This window comes from Sciurus carolinensis, chromosome 14, assembly GCF_902686445.1.
Source record: "Sciurus carolinensis chromosome 14, mSciCar1.2, whole genome shotgun sequence".
NCBI classification, from domain to species: domain Eukaryota; kingdom Metazoa; phylum Chordata; class Mammalia; order Rodentia; family Sciuridae; genus Sciurus; species Sciurus carolinensis.
This window is the reverse complement of record NC_062226.1, coordinates 1,765,288-1,784,020: the sequence shown is the minus strand read 5'-3', so window position 1 is coordinate 1,784,020 and position 18,733 is coordinate 1,765,288. Positions and strand designations below refer to the sequence as shown.

Genomic DNA, 18,733 nt, shown 5'->3' with positions numbered 1-18,733 from the left:
GACCCTCGACCTCTGCGCGTCCTGGTGAGACTGCAGTGGTCCCAGCGCGGCCGGCAGGGGGCGCGCGCGTCCAGGCGCCGGAACCCCGACCTGGAACCAGCTGTTTTTCCCTCAATGTGATCAAAGAAAGTGTTCAGTGCTCTGGGGCCACGAGAGAGAGCGAAGAGGCGGCGGTGGCTGCTGACTCGCTTCTGCCTTGGCGCGTTCGGAGCCGCCAGGCCCGCATGCCGCTCCCCGGCGGGTTCCACATCCTGGGGGGCGGCTCCCCGGGGGCTCGCGTCGGGGGCTACACCAACAGGACCTTCGAGTTTGACGACGGCCCGTGGGCCCCCAGGTATGGGCTGCGCCCTCCCCGCGGGCAGACCCTAGTGAGAACCCTGGGGCCCCCGACCCCCGCACCTTGCAGGACGCCCATGTCCCAAGCTCCCTCATCCCCAGGACCCTCAGTGTCCTTCGCAACTGCTGTAGGGGACGGGGAAGCCCCTTCAGCGGAACCTGGCAGGTGTCCTTGCATGTCCTACTGTGTCTGTCCATGTGGGGCACTGAACCTCTCCAGGCAGGCCGCGAAGGCTGTGTTGGGAGCACGCCCTGGGTAGAGCCCCCTCCTCCATGCAGAGGAGGCCCCTGCAGAGGGGTGGGTGGATGCCTCCTAGCCCCCTCCCTGGACCCTGGAGAGGGGCCCATGGGGTATTCCCACATGAGGGGGCAGTGCTGGGATAGTAAGATTTTTCCAGGGCAACCCCAAAAGGACCCCATTGAGAAGGGGGTGTGAGTGAGCTGTCAGAGGAGAGCAGGAGCCCTGGTGCCAGTCACCTGGTCATCTTCATGGGTCACTTCTTCTGGGGTCCCGATTGCCCACCCTGGTGACAACACAGTCTGCTAAGAAGAGCTTCCAGATGGCCAGTGTTCCCAGTGCAGTGACCTGGGCTACCACACATTTCCTGCCTGCCCCAGTGGCCAGTATGAGGGACAGGGCAGCAGTGCTGGTGAAGGAGCCCAGGTGGGCAGAGCAGCCCAGGTCCTGCTTGACCCCACACAGTCAGCCCCTGAGCACAGGCACCCCTGCCCTTCACCCTGTGCCAGGTGTCAGACTCCAGGGCCCTGGATGTATCCTGTCCCCCCTCTTTCAAGAACCCTTCCCCAGCTGGGTCCTTTCCTCTGGTGCAGCCGGTGTCAGCTGCTCTGAGACAGGAGAGGGGCTGAGCATCCTGAGGACAGGAGGCATGTTTTGCCGTGGGACCGTTCCCCTGTGTTTAGCATGAGGGCTGGAGCCGATGGACTACGGTCCTGGTGGTGTGGGGCTGGGCTCAGCCGGGCAGGTTCCCAGTCAGGGACACAACAGGGGATGCAGGGTGGGGACAATTGGGGGCCAGGATCACATGTCTGACAGTGGCCACTTAGCAGTGTCCTTGGGAAGTGGGTGCAGCCTGGACCTCCCATGGCCACTTTGAAGGGTCAGCAGGGTGATGTCTTTCAGGCACAGTAAGTGACCCCAGGAGGCTCTGATTTCTGTTGCCCTCCCAGTCTGGGCACCCTCTGCCATTTCCCTCAGTGGCCTGGGTGTCACCCTCCCCGGCCATTCTTTCCAGGCTCATTACCGGTTCCACCTGCCTGCTGCAGACCAAGCCAGAGCTGTGTCCTCGGGGTCTGAGTTTCAGCTGCAGGCCTGGTGGCATCTTCCACCTGGCCCAGTCCACCCACTAGGGACTGCCCCTCCTCTCTGCTGGTCTGCATCAGTTTCTGTTCATGAAGAGGTTCACTGTCACTCTGCAGATGACCTTGCTGCTGGGGCTAGAGGGCAGGGGTGTCAGGCAGACTGGGTAAGGACCCCCCAGAAAAGGACAGGCTGGCATGGAGAGCTGAGACTTGGGTGAGTCTGGGTTGGCAGCTCAGAGAGGTGGGCCTCTTGGCAGAACCACCAGGCAGGAGAGGGGGGTTCCTCTGGGCAGATCCCTGTGCTGGACCTGGTGAGGTGGGAGGACAGCAGCATGGTCAGAACCTGGACCTGGAGTCCAGCAGCCCTGATGCCTGACTCTTCTTCCTCCAGGGCCTTGGGTAGCAGGAGCTGTAGGCTGTGGCTGGGGATAGCCCACCACCAGGATCTGTACAGCTCACACCCCAACCCTATCCTGGGGTGCCTCTAGGTCCCCAGGCTGCCAGACTGAGCAATGGGGATTCAGAGAGGCCCTGTCAGCCTTCCAGGTTGCAGGGGTCTCCACCAAGCCCCCAGCCCCTCCTACACCCCTGCCTCCCCACCTGAAGCCCTCCTCTGCTCATCCTTCTTGAGTCTGGCAGCTTCTGCCCTGGAGATGACAGCAGCTGGAGCCAGGCTGTCCCAGAGTCAGTGTGCCCCCTCCCCCACCCCCCAGTGCACTTCCCACCAGCCTCCCTGGAACTACTAGTTCCCAATGGCCCTGCTCCCAGGGGTCACAGGACCCAGGTCTGGGCTCTGATGGCCAGGGCACAGAGCTCAGCCCTGGAGCCCTGCCAGGGTACGTGCCTGGCCAGTCCTCCAGGCCCATATTAGGGAGCCCTGCCTGCAGGGCAGCAGAACATAGCCCAGGCCCCATAAAGACTTAAAGACCATGGTGCAGCCCAGCCCTGGCCAGCAGGAGACAGGGGGCCGGAAGGAGCTCAGGGCTCTTCCCTGGGACTAGGTTTCCACAGCAGCTCAGGAGAACAGAGGTAAGTGAGCAGAGCTAACAGAGCCCGGGGATTCTGGTGCCGGCCAGGGATGCTGCCTCTCCTCAGAGCCATGCAGCCACCACCACACCTGCCTCCGTGTGTCTGCAGTGCCCTCTTGAGCAGCCCTGGAAGCTCCTGAGGCCATCCGGGGGTGGCAGAGTTATGCTTTGTGGCCCTGACTTCCTGGCTTGCCAGAGGGTCTCCCAGGCGTCAGCACCTCCCCTGAGACTCCTGGTTCCCCTTCCCAGGGCCCCAGGTGCTCCTAGCCCAGAGAGAGGTGGCTCTCCTGTGCCCCACAGGCACTCGCGTTTCTCTGGACAGGGAAGTCCATGCGGGTGAAGGATGCTGGCGAGTGCTGTGTACCCCGGCCCCAAACGCACACTCAGTGAGCATGTCTGCTGCGCCATGTGCCAGGTACCGTGCGTGTGCAGCGTGAGAGCCCCAGCGTGGAGGGAAAGGCTGCCAGCAACCTACGTGACCACGAGGTCACCCCCAAGGGGTGGGGGAAAGGTGAGCAGGAGGGCCCACCCAGTGCTGGAGCTGACCAAACCGGCACTCTCCAGGCTGTGGGTAGGGCCTGGGCTGGGGTGAGGCCAGGCTGGGTCTGGCTCAGGGAGACGAGGCTGGCGCTCAAGTCTGAGGGGCCAGCAAAGGTGTGTCCCTGGACAAGTCTTTCTCAAGGGGGGTCCCAGAGCTGCCCCTAGAAAGGGGCCAGGAGAAGGCCGAGTGGGAGGCTGGCCTCCGGAGCAGAGGTCATCAGAGATGGGAAGGTGCTGAGGGCAGCTGGGTCGGGCCTGGGGTTAGGGTGGTGCCCCTTGGGAATCACCAGGAGGACCGAGGGGGCTTTGGCTACAAGAGTGGCTCGTTCTGACCCAAGACTCAGTGGCTGTGTGAGCCTGGGCAAGTGGCAGCCTCTCAGGGCCTCCGCGTCCCCACTTGTAAGTCAGGAGTGACAGCGTGAGTGGCGTGCTGAGGGCGAATGGCAATGAGACAGGTGGGTGCACAGAGCTGTACAGACACCCCGTGCTTGGGCCGGCGCTGCCCAAGCTGTGGCAGGTCCGTCCACTCATTTCCAGCGTGGTTCCCTGGGAGTGGAGCTCCAGGCTAGAAGACCTGCCTGTTGTCGGGGCCCTTTCTCCACCATCCAGCTGGGACTGGCTGCCCCTCCCAGTAGTGCCAGGACAGTGGCCTTGAACCCTCACACCCAGGTGTGGGAGGCAGAGCCCCTGGGGGCCCTGGGCTGGGCCGCCTCCTCCACGGTTCCCATGCCTCTGAGTCTCAGAAGCACGGTGCTGTCACCTGCATGAGGCAGTGCATCTCATAGATGGTACCTGGAGCCCCATGTCCTGCCAACCTGTGATGCTGCCAGCCTTGTTGAAATGACGAGACCAGGCACTTCCTGCTGGGGCCTCGGGCCACGCTGCTGCTCTGGGAGAGTAGCCACCACCCTCCTGGTTGGTGAGGTGCTGGACAGCAGGGACCTAACTGGTGAGGCCCAGGAGTGCACATGGGCTCCAGCAGGCCTGTGGATAGATGCCGCTGTCACAGACACGCTTCCTGGTGGCCCCGGTGCCTCCCTCCGGTCAGCTCTCTGCCGACCACTTGAGCTGTCTTCCAGTCACAGGACAGCGTGCACGCGTGCCTCTCCCACCATGGCGGCAGCAGGAACGTGGGGCTCAGCCTGCCCATGGCGTCTGAGGAGTGGTACTGGACAGGCGTGGGCACCGTGCTAGCACAGCAGGCCCCACGCTCTTTATCTGGCACCAGTTGCCAAGACCCAAAGGGCACTGGTAGCTGTGGGGCAAGGGCAAGGAGGGTCCTTGCTTTGCTCTTGTGCACATACACCTGTGCTGCCATGGGCACCCCAACCCTGTGTACTTAGGGGGCATAGTAAGGTGCCGAGAGGGTCCCAGTGGGGATGCCCTGTTCCCCACCGCTCAGGTGAGCCGACCCTCAGCCAAGTTCAGATGGGAATTGGAGGGTCTTGCACCAGCTCCAGGCTGGGACAGCCCAGGTCGGGGACTGAGAACCGGCGTGTGTATGTCACCAGGCACCCTGAGCAGCCATGGGGCCAGGCCCAAGGCCAGGGTACACAGGCACCTACAGAGAAAAAAGAAAGATGTGGCCTGTGGGCAAGACTGACCAAGGGCCCAGGCACTGAGGGTGAGCACTTGACCCTGAGATCGGGACATGGGCGTGAACCTGGGTGGGCTGCCGGCCACTGACAAGGAGTCAGCAGGGGGCTCTCCTGAGAGGCTGGCCAAGCCCAGGACGGGCCACTCGGGACTTCTTCCTCCCCCGTATTCTTGGGGGCAGGGCTCGGGTGGTGGTGACCCTGGGTCATGGCCAGGCCTCTGTGTGCCCTGGACTGCTGGGCTTCCTCCCTTCCTCCCGGGTGGCTGTGCACAGAAGGCTGCCCACAGTGTCAGTTTAGATGCGTCTCCAGTTTGGATCCTGCTCAACTGTGAGCCCAGAGCTTTCACTTTGGAGCGTGACGCATGCGTCACGGGAGATGGTGGGCTGCAGCCGCCCTCGGCATGATGTGAGGCCCCTTCCCCTAGGGAGAGGGATGTCACCCAGGGACACCAGCCCGCCCAGCTGCCTAGGCAGCACGCACAGCTCTGGCTCTTTAACTGCTGTGCACAGGAAACTGTTAGCCTTTCTGTCTAGGTCAGCAGAGAGCACAGTCTGTCCCACTTGCCAGGCACCAAGCCCAGCACTGCACTGCCCCACACCACAGTGACACTGCACTGCTTACCCTCCTAGCCCTGGTCTCCTCGACTGGGTGTGAACCCACCAGCACACAGGCATGAGCACACACATCCATGTGCACACACGCGTATGTGCACACATACACACATGTCCCTGCGCGCTGCAATGCATGCATGCGGGCTGTCCAAACCATCTGCATGCATGCATGTGTTCACACAGATGCCTGTGTGCACACACACCAGCCATGCTTGGACTCTGCCCTGCCCGCATCCCCACCCCTCCGTCAAGCATCTCTGCAGTCTCTCTGAGACCTTTGAGCCCAGGGTGAGCAGCTGGAGACTGTATCTCTGCCTCTCAGTGGAGGCTAGACACACCCGAGCCTGGTCAGGGTCAGCACTAAAAGCACTTCAGCTCTTACAGGAGCCCCTGGGAGCCCGGAAGAACATTTATACACCAGTCCTAAGGAGTAGGCCCCACCTCTCTCTGACCGTCCAGCTCTGGTCTGGCCAAGTTGGGGAGGGGTCATTAGCCAGGAGATGAGATGAGATACTGCCCTGGAACTCCACCAAGGCCTTTTATCCAGCGGGGTTGCCAGTGGCTGGGGGTGGCCTCTGTGTCTTTTATGTGAGTGGGCACCTGGAGAGGCCCCCTTCTGGTTGGGGTAAACATGGAAAGAGTCCATGTTTAGTGTTTGGCCAAACAGTGCCCACCCAGCCCACGTGGGAACCAGCATGCTCACTCAGCGGCCTGCAGGGAGCTGTTGGTCCTTCCTGAGTTATGGACACCCAGTCTTCAGTGTTTGTCTTTCTGATGAAGAACTGTACCCAGGCCTCCTTGGGCACAGGGCAACAGTGTGCCCAGGAGGTCTCCAAGGAGGAGGGCCTGCTGCTAGGTCATGGACAGTACACCACCCCCAGCTGGCTATGTGGGTACCAGAGCCCAGGTTCCAAACTCGCTGTGCTCCACACCCTGAAACCAGATCCATCTGCCAGTGGACAGCCAGCTCTGCCCTTTCGAGTGCCGTTCTCTCCCCATCCTCCTCTTTGGACTGCTGCCCCTACACTGCTTTCCGTGGGACCGCCTCTGCCCCCGGGCCATCAAGCAGCACCTCTGGTTAAACAGCTGTGTTTTATTCAAATGTGGAAGTTGGTAAGCCTCTTCCTCTGAGCCTTGGAGGATTTGGCATGTGAAGTAGAAGGCCTTCTGCATGCCAGCATTTCCTTGTGTGGTTCTTCCCATCTTGTCCTGGGCTTGAGGCCGCGAGGGGACTCCAGTCCTGCTTGCTTTTATCCAGCAGAAGGCGCACTGTAGAGCAGATCTCTCGGGCACGGGCTCCGGAGCCCTGTTCCTGGGTTTGTGCACTGCCCTGCCAAGGCCAAGACTGGGCCTGCTGCTGAGGTTCTCTGCTGGCCTCTCTGTAGCAAGAAGTCCTCCCGCCCCAGGGGATCCATGGCCACCACGGAAGTCAGACCCAGGCCTGGCTTTCCCCTAGGGTAGAACCGTCCACCCTGTCCCAGCCTCCCTTCTCCACCTGAGCCCCCACATAGACGTGGGCGGCCAAGGGTGCTTGCTGTGCTCCACTGCTGTGTTTCTTGTGCCAGCCTCTGAGAGCCCTGCCCCGGTGCAAGTGGGGCCCACGGCTGGCAGGAGGAGCCCCTCGGGGCTCTTCTCACGACCCTCGTGGCTGTTGCTGCTCTTTGACTCTTCAGTATGAGTTTCTGAAACATTTTTTAGATTCTGGGGAAATAATGGTATGCTCTTGATGGGAGCCAATTAACTGTGCCCGTTTGGAGAATGGCCACTGTTGGGGACAGCTCCCGCCTACCTGTGGGGGAATCCCGTGGCCCCAGGGCCCTGGGTTCTCGTGTCTCGCGACTGCTGTGGGCAGGATCACTTTCCCAACAGTGGTCTCTGGCTCCTTGATGCTTCTGCTCTTGGTCTGTGGGTGTCCCAGGTGTATTAGACGAGGACTTTGTTTGTTCTAGTAATTTCTCAGTTGATTCCTCGTGGGGTTTCCACATAAACGATTGTGACAACTGTGAACACAGCCCCGCGCCTTCCCTCTCAGGACTCATTGCTCTTGTGATTTCCTTCAATGTGGAGCTCAGGCAGTGGGCAGCCTTGAGCTCCCGTCTAAGGTGCAGGAGTATCTGCTACCATTCGCAAGGAAAGCCGTCTCTGGCCACTTGTCCTTGGCTCTGCTGCCTGGTTCCCTGGCCACCAAGGGGAGAGAAGAAGGAACAGAGCAGAGGCAGACCGGCCCTTGGGAGAGTCCCCCTCAGGTGCCCGGAGACAGTGCAGCCAGTGAGGTGGGAATACGGCTGTAGCACAGGTCAGCTGGGTTCCCACCCAGGAGACCTCCAGAAGCCCTTGGCTCCGTGAGTCCAGGGGTCTCACCATGTGTGAGGGGTGGCAGCAACCCTGACCATGAATGGGCCTCCGATTCTGTGCCACCACCTGGCTCATCGAAGTGCCCAGCACTGGATACAACTACCAAATGGACTAGATGGTCAGGGCCCATGATTTTCTGTGCAGCAGAGGGCTGAGGTGTCCTTCCCATTGCAGACAGTAGGCTGTGGACTGCCCTCCTCACCCTTGGCCTCTGTACGCATCCCTGAGGCTGGATCCTGAGACTGAGCTCTCCAGAGGTGCCTCCCGTTGACCTGGACAGGCACCCCAGGGACCTGACTCTTTTGGGTCCTAGCCTTTGTCCACCAGAACTCAGCCTCAGACTGAGAACTGCAGTAGATCAAGTGCCAGTGTGCCGGGCACTGGGCCAGCACCTCTGCTGTTGTCTTGCCTCCACTGGACAATCACCCAGCGAGGACAGAAGCCTTTGGGGATGTTCTTTGGCAGATGAGAGGGAGGTGACGTGCCTTGCCTGGGGCATCCAGCCTGGGCTGGTGGACCAGGACTGAGTTGTGCTCATGCATGGGAATCCCTGGCTCCCCCTGGGTCCCGGAGAGTCCCTGAGAGGAGCAGGGAATACTTCACCCCAAGTTTCTGGGCTGCCCCAGCTTGCGGAAGAGGGAGTACTCTGTCCTGCTAGCTCCAGCTTGGCTCCAGGAGCCAGCCAGAGGTGGACTTCCTCCTCAAGCCGCCAAAGCACAGAATTCTTGTGGACATTGGCGATGTGCTGGCACAGCCATCTTAGGGACAGAAAGATAACTGTGTGATCTCAGATCCCTGATGTCTCCAGGCCCCCTTGGCTCACACAGGGAAGGAGTAGGAAGGGGAACAGGAAGCGTGGGCCCCAGGTGTGCCCAGAGCTGTGTTCTTGCTATACCTGGACTAGCTCTACGGGGATCCCCCATGTACGCCAAAACTCTCTCTGACAGGACCCAGGACTTGGTGCACCGTGCGCTGTCTTCTCTAGGCCCCGACAACACGAGGCCCTATGTCCTTCTACAAGGCCGCCTTTCCAAGAGGCCCTGGGGCCCCTGGCCCACAGCCTGTATGGCAAACAATCGTGTTCATGTGGGGTTTTGGCTCTGCTGAGGGGACAAGGCAGAATGCCAGGAAGTCTGTGGGACGCCTGTCTCACTCCAAGGGGACAAGGGCAACTCGCCCTTGTCACCCTCCCAAGCCACATCTGGGCGTGGAGCCTCCTGGTGCACTTCCTTTCCCCGCCCATCTATGCCCCTGGAGCAAACAGGCCCCACCGCACACCCTTCCCTGGCACTGCCAAGACTGGACCTGAGGCCAGGAGAGAAAACCCAGCATGCCCAAGAGGTGGAGGCAGCAGTCAGTGGTATTGTGGGGTTTTGCTGCTGAAAAGGGTTTTCATTAAGAAAGGGACAAAACAGAGCATGGAGTCCCCTGCCCCTTGCCACGTGGTTCCCCACCTGCGGGTCTCTCACTGCCCAGCCAGCTCGGGCTGAGGAAAACAGGCAGCCGTGCTGATGCAATTAGGAAGATGTTACTTTTCAAATGCTGCCAGATCCCTGAAGTTGAGCCTGTGACCTGAGAAACAGGGAGAGGTGACAGGCTGCTGCCCACAACTTGCAGCCATGGCCTAGGACGGCCACTGAGCATCCCAGCCACAGAAGATGGGGGTCCCACCTGCCTGCTCTTCTGGGGGTGGGGGCTTGGGCAGGTGCTCCCGACTTGGCCTTGTGGCCAGGTGAGCCGCCTCAGAGCCCAGCCTCCAGCACTGCCCAGGGAGCCAGAGCCCACCCCTCACCTGCACCCGCCTCAGGCGAAGCACTCCCCCAGCCCTCTGCCCTCCTGTCAGTCACGTGGCCTGCAACCTGCAGGACAGGCCTGGACAGGGGCAGAGCACCCCGCCCTTAGAAGGGGCCCAGGAGGCTCATCCCAAGTCCTCTCACGTAAAGAACCAGGTTGCTCCTCCTGAGGTCCTTGCTCTAGGGCAGGGTGACCAGGGTGGTGGGGGTTGCTCAGTCTGGCAGGTGGAGAGTGCAGGAAAAGGGGGAAGATTCCTGCTTACTGCACCCCACTGTGGGCTGTGGAGGGACAGAGCCAAGGATGGTCTGGGGCCGAGCCTCCCCTGGAAGCTCAGCTGATGCCAGAGGACCAGGTTGGAGTCAGGAGCCCAGGGGTGGGGCTGCCTCCCCTCTCGCCCCTGCACCAGGTTCTCTTGGTTGTCAGCACAGTGCATGTGAACTGCCTGCTGGGCACCACAGTTGGTTGGTGATCCTCTGGCTTGGGGGGCAGAGAGGTCCTGGTGCTCATATCCAGGGGGCAGCTGTCCCAGGAGGCTGGGAACTGGGAACCAGGTGGCTCTGCTGGCCTCTGCCCAGGTGCTGCATGTGGTAACTGCAGCCAAATCCCTCCTGGATGTGAAGACAGAGGCAGGAAAGGTGCCAGGGGCTCCAATGGCTGCAGAACACCAGGGACCCTCCCAGTGCACCTGGGTTCCCCCAGGACCCCTGTCTGCCACTGGCAGTGTCTGTGACTCAGGTTATTGGGCAGGGTCTCTTTGAACCCAGAATATAACACAGGCAGTGCAGCCTGGGAATCAGAGGGCCCAACCTGAGACGCTTGGCCCCAGGGGGCTGCAGACAGGAGCCCTTTGAGCCTCCTGGTGGTTCGCCCACCCAGCCCTCCAGAGCTTGAGGGTCCAGCAGAGGCCTGCCACAACCATGAAGGAAGGCTGAGCAGTCTGCTTTGGAACAGACTCGGGTGGGGAGGGCTGGCCTGGCCCTGGTCCAGGGAAGGGGAGGGTTCCCACGCCAGCCTCAGGGGGGACCAGGGACAATTGTGAAAGCCTGCCCTGAGTTGGCCGTGATCTGGCCCACCTCCTAAACTTCCCCAACCCCTCCGCGCCCCCGTCCCCCGCGCGCCCCCTGCAGGTGACGCCCCGCCCCGCCCCCACCCAGGTCGGTCACGGTCGCGGCGTCCGGGCTGCGCTGCGCGGGGCGGGGGGCTGCGCGCGTCCGCGAGGGCGCCTGGCGACTGAGGGGGCGCTGGCGTGTGCCCGCAGGCGGCCCTGCGCCGAGGACGGCGGCTGCGGGGACGTGCTCCTGGACACCGCCAGTCCCAAGATGAGCGACCTGGACACGGAGGTGCTGCCCTTGCCGCCGCGGTACCGCTTCCGGGACCTGCTTCTTGGCGACCAGTCCTTCCAGAACGACGACAGGTAGGTCGGGCGGCCGGCCGCGCGGAGCTGTCCGCGGTGCTGAGCCCGCGCGCCCCCGCAGCCGTGGAGCCCTGCAACTTTCCAGGTTCCGGGACCGGGAAGTTTCGGGGCGCTGGGGAGGGAGAACAGGTCTCCGGGAGGGCCCCTGGAGCAGGGCGCAGGATACTCAGTGCTGGGGGTGACCCCGGAGCTCGGTTGGGGGTCCCTAGCCTCCTGGTGCCAGCTCCCAGCTCCAGCCGAGCTGCTCTGCTGATTCTGGGGTCCAGCCAGGGCCTGGAGCACCCGCGGGGCGGCCCCCACAGTCTGGCTGAGAACTAGTGTCCTCCAGACTCAGGCTGTGCTCGCTTATTAATTATTCATTAGGGGACAGCACACGCATTCACAGTCACACATTCAAAGTGACAATGCCCTCACCTTAGATTCTCTTCTGTGAGAAAAAGCAAAATGAACTTGTGTCTTTGAGGAAAGGCCAGGCAGGTTGGGTCCACGGAAGTAGGCACAGGCTGAGGGGCTGGCAGGGAGCTGGAAGAAGCTGCTTTTCCCTCCCCTGTTCCCCAAATAGCTGTCTTGGGTAAACACCCAGCACTCCAGCTCTGCCAGCCCCAGGGGAGGTGCTTGCAGCCCGCAGGCAGAGGACTGGAAGCCCCTCCTTCCAGTGTGCGCTGGGGCGGCTCTGGCCTTCTCTTCAGGGCTTACTCACCCCAGCCCTGGACGAGGCTGTGGCTCCCCGACAGTGCCATTGTTCGAGTTAGCACATAAAGTGCTCGAGGCTGCATATTGTCAGGACACAAACTGAGCTGTCAGAATAAGCTGCTGAAACTGCAGCTGAGGAAGAAATCGTGCTTGTGAGCAGGGTCAGAGCACAGGTGCTGTGTGTGAGGAGCCCCCAGTGCTTGGGGAAAGTGACTTTAAAGATCACTCTGTCTGCTGCAGGGATGTCCTGGCAGACCATCCCCTGGACCTCCAGTGGTGCTGGGCTGCATTAACCATCTAGAGCCAGCGGAGACATTGATCCCAGTCTTTGGCTGCTTGGCAGCAAGGGGTTGAGTCCTGCACAGGTGCTTTTGAAAGTCAGTGTTTTCCTGCCTTGGTGAACTAAGTGCTGCAGCATGTAAATGAACCCACTGAAACAAGTGCCCTGAAGGAGAGATTAGTTTTAACTTCCTGCTTGGGTGGGGGGTGGGGTATGGGCAGGCTGGCCCTGGTGTCCCTGACGGGGGACTCCTGCCCTCCTGGGACCCATGTGGGCAGAGCTGGGGCTTCCCCAGGCCCAACCTGTGCAGGACATCTTGCTAAGTCAGCTCCAGCCCTTGAGTACCTACTCTGGAAAATGGCAGGCTTGGGGGGACCCCTCCAATGTTAGATAGGAAATGGCTCTGGCTCCCCAAACAGTGCTTGGGCCTCCTGACCACCGGGTGAATGTCAGTGACCAGTTGGTGATGCTCTGCCCTCTGTCTTCATGGGAGTGGGGCGGCAGCAAAGACTCCCTCCCAGCCCCAGGGTAGGGGAGCTGTCACTGAACCCATCCCCAAGACCTAGACCTGTGTGCGCCTTCTTAATCGTGGCTCAATGCGTGGAGCATGGGGTCTGCCCGGAGTGTGGTTCAGCACATTCACTGCATGACGCGGCCCTGGCCACTGAGCCAGAGCGCCTGTCTCCCTCAAGGGAAGCCACCCCTTTGAGCCACTTCCTGTTTTTCTCAAATCATCTCTGTCCCATGGGGCTGGTTTGGCATCAGCTGCAGGGTGGGTGTGTGGCCTTGCCTCTCTCATGACCCCCAGACTCTGGAACATTCCTGTTTATCTGGAGGGCCCTGAGGCAGGAAAACCAGGATGGGGAGGGGGTCAAGACCTGCCCTGCTGGGGTCCCTGAGATCACCTGAGCCCCCATCTGCACCAGCACCCTCCCACCCAGCTGTGAGCACAAACCCCAGGCCAAAGGGGAGGGGAAGCTGCTTGGAGATCCCTGAGGCCAGCCTGGTGACCCTGCCGGCCACTCCAGTCCAGGTGCCTCATCCCTCCTCTCCTCATCCAACTTCCACAGCCCCAGAGCTGTTTCCTCACCTCGTGCACCGTCACTGATTCCCAAAGTGAGGGATGGAGGTGTGGGGAGTGGGGCACGTCCACCTAGCCTGTCAGGGACCCAGGGGTGTGGTGACAGCCAGGCCACAGTGAGGCAAAGAGACAGGATGGGCAGGGAGAGCTGGCTTGGCTCTAATGGGGTCTCCTTGGCCCCACCTGCAGGATCATGTGTGTGCAGGGGCTCTCAGGTGCTCTCCAGGGCTCCTGGGAGTGGGTTTCCTGGGACTGAGTTCTGGTGCTGCAGGCCATAGGGCAGTATGCTCGGATGGAGCAGCACAAGACCTCAGGGACTAACCAGGGTGGTGGTCTCAGCCGAGGGCGTCTGGGGCAAGTGTGAGCTGCACCTGCTCTCTGCCTACCCCAGCACAGCACAGTGCAAAGTGGAGGGTCAGCTCCCCTGCTCTCGGCCAGGGCAGGCTCTGTGGGGGAGCGGGGCCCCAAGTCCTCGCAGGCTCTGGGCAGGCAGACAGGCTGTGGCCTTCCTGTCCTCCAGGGGAGAAAGCCATCTGCAGTGAGTCGCCACTGCTGAGGCTGGCCTTGAGGGTGAAGGGTGGGAGCTCAGCCACCCACACGTGGACAAGGCAGAGCTACCAGGCCGCTTTCCCCGGGCAACTGAGGGCTCTACGCAGCTCAGTGAGGGCAGAGTTGAGAGCTCTCCCTTCAAGGGACTGATGTGGCCCTGGTGGACTCACTGCCAGGCCATGTGCTGAGGTGTCCTTGAGAGCGGCACTCAGAGGAAGCTGATGGGACCTGTGGGGCCTCTGCCCCTCCCTAGGACCCACAGGGAGCGTGAGGAGACCCGGCCCCTTCCCTGTCTCGAGGCACTCCTCCTGTATGCCCTGGAGACCTGAGTGAGCATCATGGTCCTGCGGTACCTGGACTTGGGCTACTGCTCCTGCAGAGTGGGGTTAACAGCTGCAGAAAGGCAGCGTCTGGGGACAGTGGGGCGGGGCTGTACAAGGGCCTTGACTGGGTTCTGGGAGCCCATGCTCCTGCTCTGCAGTGTGGACATGAGGCTTCAGCTCTGCCCTGCCCATTCAGTCTCAGGAAGGGAGGGGACAGGGACTGTCACACCACTGGCCCTTCTTCCAAAAGGGGAAGAATGGCCAAAAGACAAGGTAGAGAGCCAGGGGAGCATGGGGAGAAGGGACCTAGTGGATGGCCACCAGGGCCCAGCCCATAGTGTCACCCATGCCCCAGGTTAGGATTGCCGAGTGCAGGCCAGGCCAGCAGTGAGAAGCGCTAGCTTGCCCCTGCCCGCTGTCCAGACTCCAGGCAGGGAGGGGGCTTGTCCTGGGCTGTCTGGGTGGGCCCCGTGTGCTGCCCCTGGCCATGCCCCAGGAGAGATTCCCACATCATGCCTACCCGAGGATCCTAAGGTGACAGCCAGAGAAGTCTGAGGGTGGAAGCAGCCCCAGCAGGGCCCCAGCCTGCCTCCCCTGGTCCTCTGACAGCTAAGCGTCTGGGCTGGCCTCTCGGGATGTGACAACACCAAATATTTTCTCGCGCATGCAAGAGATGGGAAGGCAGGCAGGGTCCAGCGTTGCCAGGACAGAGCCGCAGCTGTGGTGGACCACATGGCCTCACAGTAGGCCCAGTGCAGGAGGAGCAGGCGGCTCTCCAGGGTCTAGGACTCCTGGGTCCTGCCAGTGGAACCAAAGTGGGGCAGGCCGCCCACCAGGCCTCCAGGAGTCCAGTGAGGTCCCTCGGGAGAGCAGGCCCTCGGCACCACCACTTGTGGTTGCTAATAACTGAACGGTCGGGAGCAGGGCTGGGCAGTGCCACCCAGGGAGACCCAGCTGGTGCCACCTGCCAAGTGCCTGGGATGGCAGGATGCCTGCCCTTAAGTGCCCTCCTCACCCACTCCTGCCCATCTGCCCCTCTGGGCCAGCTTCCGCCTCCATCAGCCTGCCCTCCCCCGCGACACCCTCTTCCTGCCCCACCTTCATCAGCCTGACCCCTTCCTGACCCCTACCTGCATCTGGCCCTCCCCAGCCCAGCCCATCTTGCACCAGAGTGGGGGTCCAGGCCCTCCCTAGAAGGAACTCTGCTCAGGCTGTCTCCCCTGGGTGACCCCTGAAGGACAGCTAGCCAGCTATCTGTGCCCTAGAATGGGTCCTAGGCTCCCAAAGGGCACCAGCTCACATTTTTACCTGAAGGCCTTGGCGGCTCTGGGAAGGATCTGGGACACATTGGCTCTCTTTTGGGGGTGCTCTGGGGATGCTGGGGGCTGTACCTGTACCACCATTGCCCCTTCTGGGGGTGCCTGGTGAACCACCTGGACCCTGGGTTCCCACATGAACAGTACCTGTGTCAGGCACGACCAGGGCTTTGAAATGGAAGAGGAATCTGCAGGAGAGGACACAGCAGCCAGGCCTGGCCCAGGGGTGGGGATGGACTGTGGGGCACAGTGTCCAGGAGGACAGTGGAAGCTCGAGGAGGAGGCCAGGAGCTGCTGGTGGTAAGGGCAGAGGCGATGAGGAGGGAGCAGGCTGCGAGGCATTTCCTCCTGGGACCCCACGGGACCCCACGGGCTGGATATCCCCATAGCACTCTGGGCTGAGCTGCCCGGAACTCACATGTGCAGTGAGTGGATTTCATGTGGACGGTGGGACATGAGACAGGAGCTGTCACAGCAGAGGACAGCCACACCTGTGATGGTGCACCCCTCTGTGCCAACCAGACTCCAGGCAGGAGCAGCAGCCCCAGACGGCTGGCCTGGAGCAGGCCAGGGTCCCTGCCCCAGCCCTCTCACTGGCACGTGTTCCTGGCCTGTGTGCACCCCAAGGCTAGCACCACCTGGGTGGGGCCTCCCCAGTTATATTTCAAACTCTGCCTGGGGTCTTCCTTCCCTCTGCACAGGCCTGGCTGCTAGGCCAGGCTGGGCTGGTGGTTCTGCCCAGGGTCACCCAGCCCTTCCCCTTCCCCTGCCTGGGGCAGGGCCTGTCCAGGGCAAGCCCGTAGGCCTTAGAGGGTGCAGCTTGCCAGGGAGGTTGCCTTGCCCTGCCGGTGGAGCCCAAGGGAGGCTGGGATCCCCTGGGAGGGGAGAGCCCACCTGTGTGGACTCTGGGAGCTGATCTGGGGTGTCATGTGCGCTCTGTCCTGCCATCTCTCCTGGATACCCTCTGTCTGCTGCCTGCATGATGGAGTCAAGGAAGAACAGTTCTGGACTGTTCTGTGTGCTCTCAAGTGTCCTGAGTGAGACTCGTGGAGCCTTTCCCAGTCACTGCCTGGATCCAGGGCTGATCTGATCCACCTCCCCACTCAGTTTGGCGTGGGTCTGGGGCCAGATTGTCCCTTCACCCCTTGGGATCCTTAGTAGGGAGCAGAGCCTGAGAGGTGGGCCCTGAGTCAGGGTGGATGACAGAGGCCCCGGTAGCCCTTTCTGTGGAGGTGGGCCTCCGGCAGTCCACACCTTCCTCCTGCCTCACAGGGACTCCAAGGCTTGGGAGTCCAAAATGGGCAGGAAGGACCAGGGGCCAAGGCCACAGAGGTATCAGGAGGGAGTGGGCGCTGGGTGCATGTGAGCAGCTAAGCAGGCATCTCCTGAGGGACTGAGCAGCACCCCAAGGCCCTGTCTTCACTGAGGGGGAGTGTCGGCCTCCAATGGATCCCATGTTAGCATTTCCACCACAAGAAACGAGAAACGGCTCTGGGTCCTTCCCCCCAGGCCCGAGGACATCCTGAGAGCCCTGAAAAGGCACATCTGGTATTCCCCCAGGCTGGCTTCATCCCCTAGCCCACATCCTGGGAACTCACGTGCAAAGTCAGATTCTTTCCAAATTAGTATAAGGCAGAACTCAGATGCCCAGCGAGGGGGAACCAGCATCTGCCAAAGCACAGAAACCACGGTCATTTGGGTCTCAAGTGATTTCCATGCACTTCCTACAATCACCCTGTGCACATTCCAGGCTGGTCCATGCAGACCAGGAACAGGGGAGGGTCCTGCTAGGGCTTTGTCTGCTCAGGCCACCACCACAGAAGAGGGGGAAATGGGTTCCACTGCAGCCATTGCTCACAGTCCTGATGGCAGGGCGTCCAGAGCAAATGCCAGCAGTCCAGAGACGTCTGCTCCCGGCCCTCCCCTGGGAGAGCCAGGCTGATCTCCTTCCAGGGCTCCGGCCCCATCCCGAGTTCCACCTCAGGACCACATCTAACCCCCTCACCGTATGCTGTGCCATAAGTCCTTCAACTTCTGATTCCTCTGGATTCCTGGAGAGAACCTCATTTGCAGCACCTCCCCCCCACCGTCATCAGGAGCCCCCCTGACACGCTGGCCTGTGATTAGCTATACACACAAAGGTAGGGCTCGAAGACTGATTCAGGCAGCAGCTGCTTGGGAGGCTAAGGGGGTAGACACCCTCAGGTGGACCTTGCTGAAGCCACACAACCAGGAGCTGCTGAGCTGGACTAGCGAGCACCAGCTGACCCTTCGGTTTTGGACTTGCAGCCTCCAGAAGTGGGAGAGGAAGTTCACTGTGGTTTTGAGGCGCTTGATGCAGGTGCTTTGTTATCTGGGCCGCAGGACACCATGCTTCCCGTCAGAGGTTGCAGGTGTTATGGTGACGGGGGTCGGGGGCAGTACTGAGAGGCTGGAGACATCCAGCCACCTGCCCTTTCTCTGGTGACAGTGAGGTTTCCAGCGCAGGGCTGGGGAGCGGATGTGCCATGTCCCATGAAGGCTGTCATAGCCTTGCTAGGTTTGGGACTCTGGGCCAGCTCCTGGGGGTGGTGTCCCCTAATACCCCCACCCTTGGGTGGGCTGTTTTCCTGGGTGGGCCCTAAATTGATTGGAATATGCTGGAAAGCAGAAGTGCCGGAGACCACCCTCCCGGCAGTCCTGGAAACTGGACCAGGAGAAGGGGACAGCCTGTGCTGAAGGACGGAACAGAGCAGAGCCAGGGCAGGAGGCTTCCACCTCATAGGAGCAGCCTGAAGGATGGGGCTGGCATGGGGTGGAAGGGACCCTGCATCCTCCTCAACCTTGACCCCCATGAGAGCCCAGGAAGAAGGCTGCTCTGCAGCCAAGGACAGGAACCATCCCTTGAGCACCTTCACCCCAGGGCCTGCCAGGGGCTGAGGAAGGGCCTGGTTTGGGGAACTGAGGACAGAAAGTAGCTGGTGGGGAGGGGCAGGGGAAGAAGATGCAGGGAGGCTGAGGACAGATGTGGGTCCCTGGCAGCACTGGCTGCCCAGCTGCTGCCCAGCAGCTCCAGGGCAGGCCCCAACCTGGCAGGGCCGCAGGGAACCCTCCCTGGGTCTCAGGTCTCTTCTGGACACCTGAGACTGGAGTCCCCAAAGGAGCAGAGCTGGCTGACCCTGGGGAGGCTATGGGTGAGGGTCTGAGCCCCCAAGCTTCCCTACCCAGTCTCCATTGCTCTAGAAGTGGGCAGGGCCACAGTCCCAGACCCCACGCCATGGAGGCTCTGTCCCAGCTCCACCTCTCCATCCGTACCTCCAGCTCCACTCCATGCCTCAGTGGGTCCCCCAGCGAGCACCCACATTAGGGACTGTTGAAGACAAAGTGAGGTCACCCAGGAAGGCAGAGCTCTCCTGCATGCCGGACCACTCAGGACCTTGGTCAGACTCCAGAGGCCTCACCCCAGCCCAGGACCCAGAGGGGCCCAGCTGTGGGGAGGGAGTCCAGCCCTGTGCC

The 18,733-nt window shown here is 61.6% G+C and overlaps 1 protein-coding gene across 15 annotated transcripts in view; it reads left to right on the top strand.

The window, feature by feature from the left end:
- The first annotated feature begins 217 nt into the window (after positions 1–217).
- Positions 218–18,733, top strand: part of Kcnt1 (potassium sodium-activated channel subfamily T member 1) — a 72,163-nt gene continuing 53,647 nt past the window's right edge. For 14 of the 15 annotated variants that reach the window (XR_007104959.1, XR_007104961.1, XR_007104958.1 and 11 more), the window contains exons 1-2: positions 218–334; positions 10,841–10,996. Coding sequence is in view for 5 of the 15 variants with exons in the window: in XM_047524693.1 (XP_047380649.1) it covers positions 225–334; positions 10,841–10,996 (266 nt within the window). In the remaining 10 variants the exon portion in view is untranslated. Of the gene's footprint in view, positions 335–2,575; positions 2,686–10,840; positions 10,997–18,733 lie in introns of those variants that run through there. The other variant, XR_007104969.1, reaches the window with a different exon arrangement.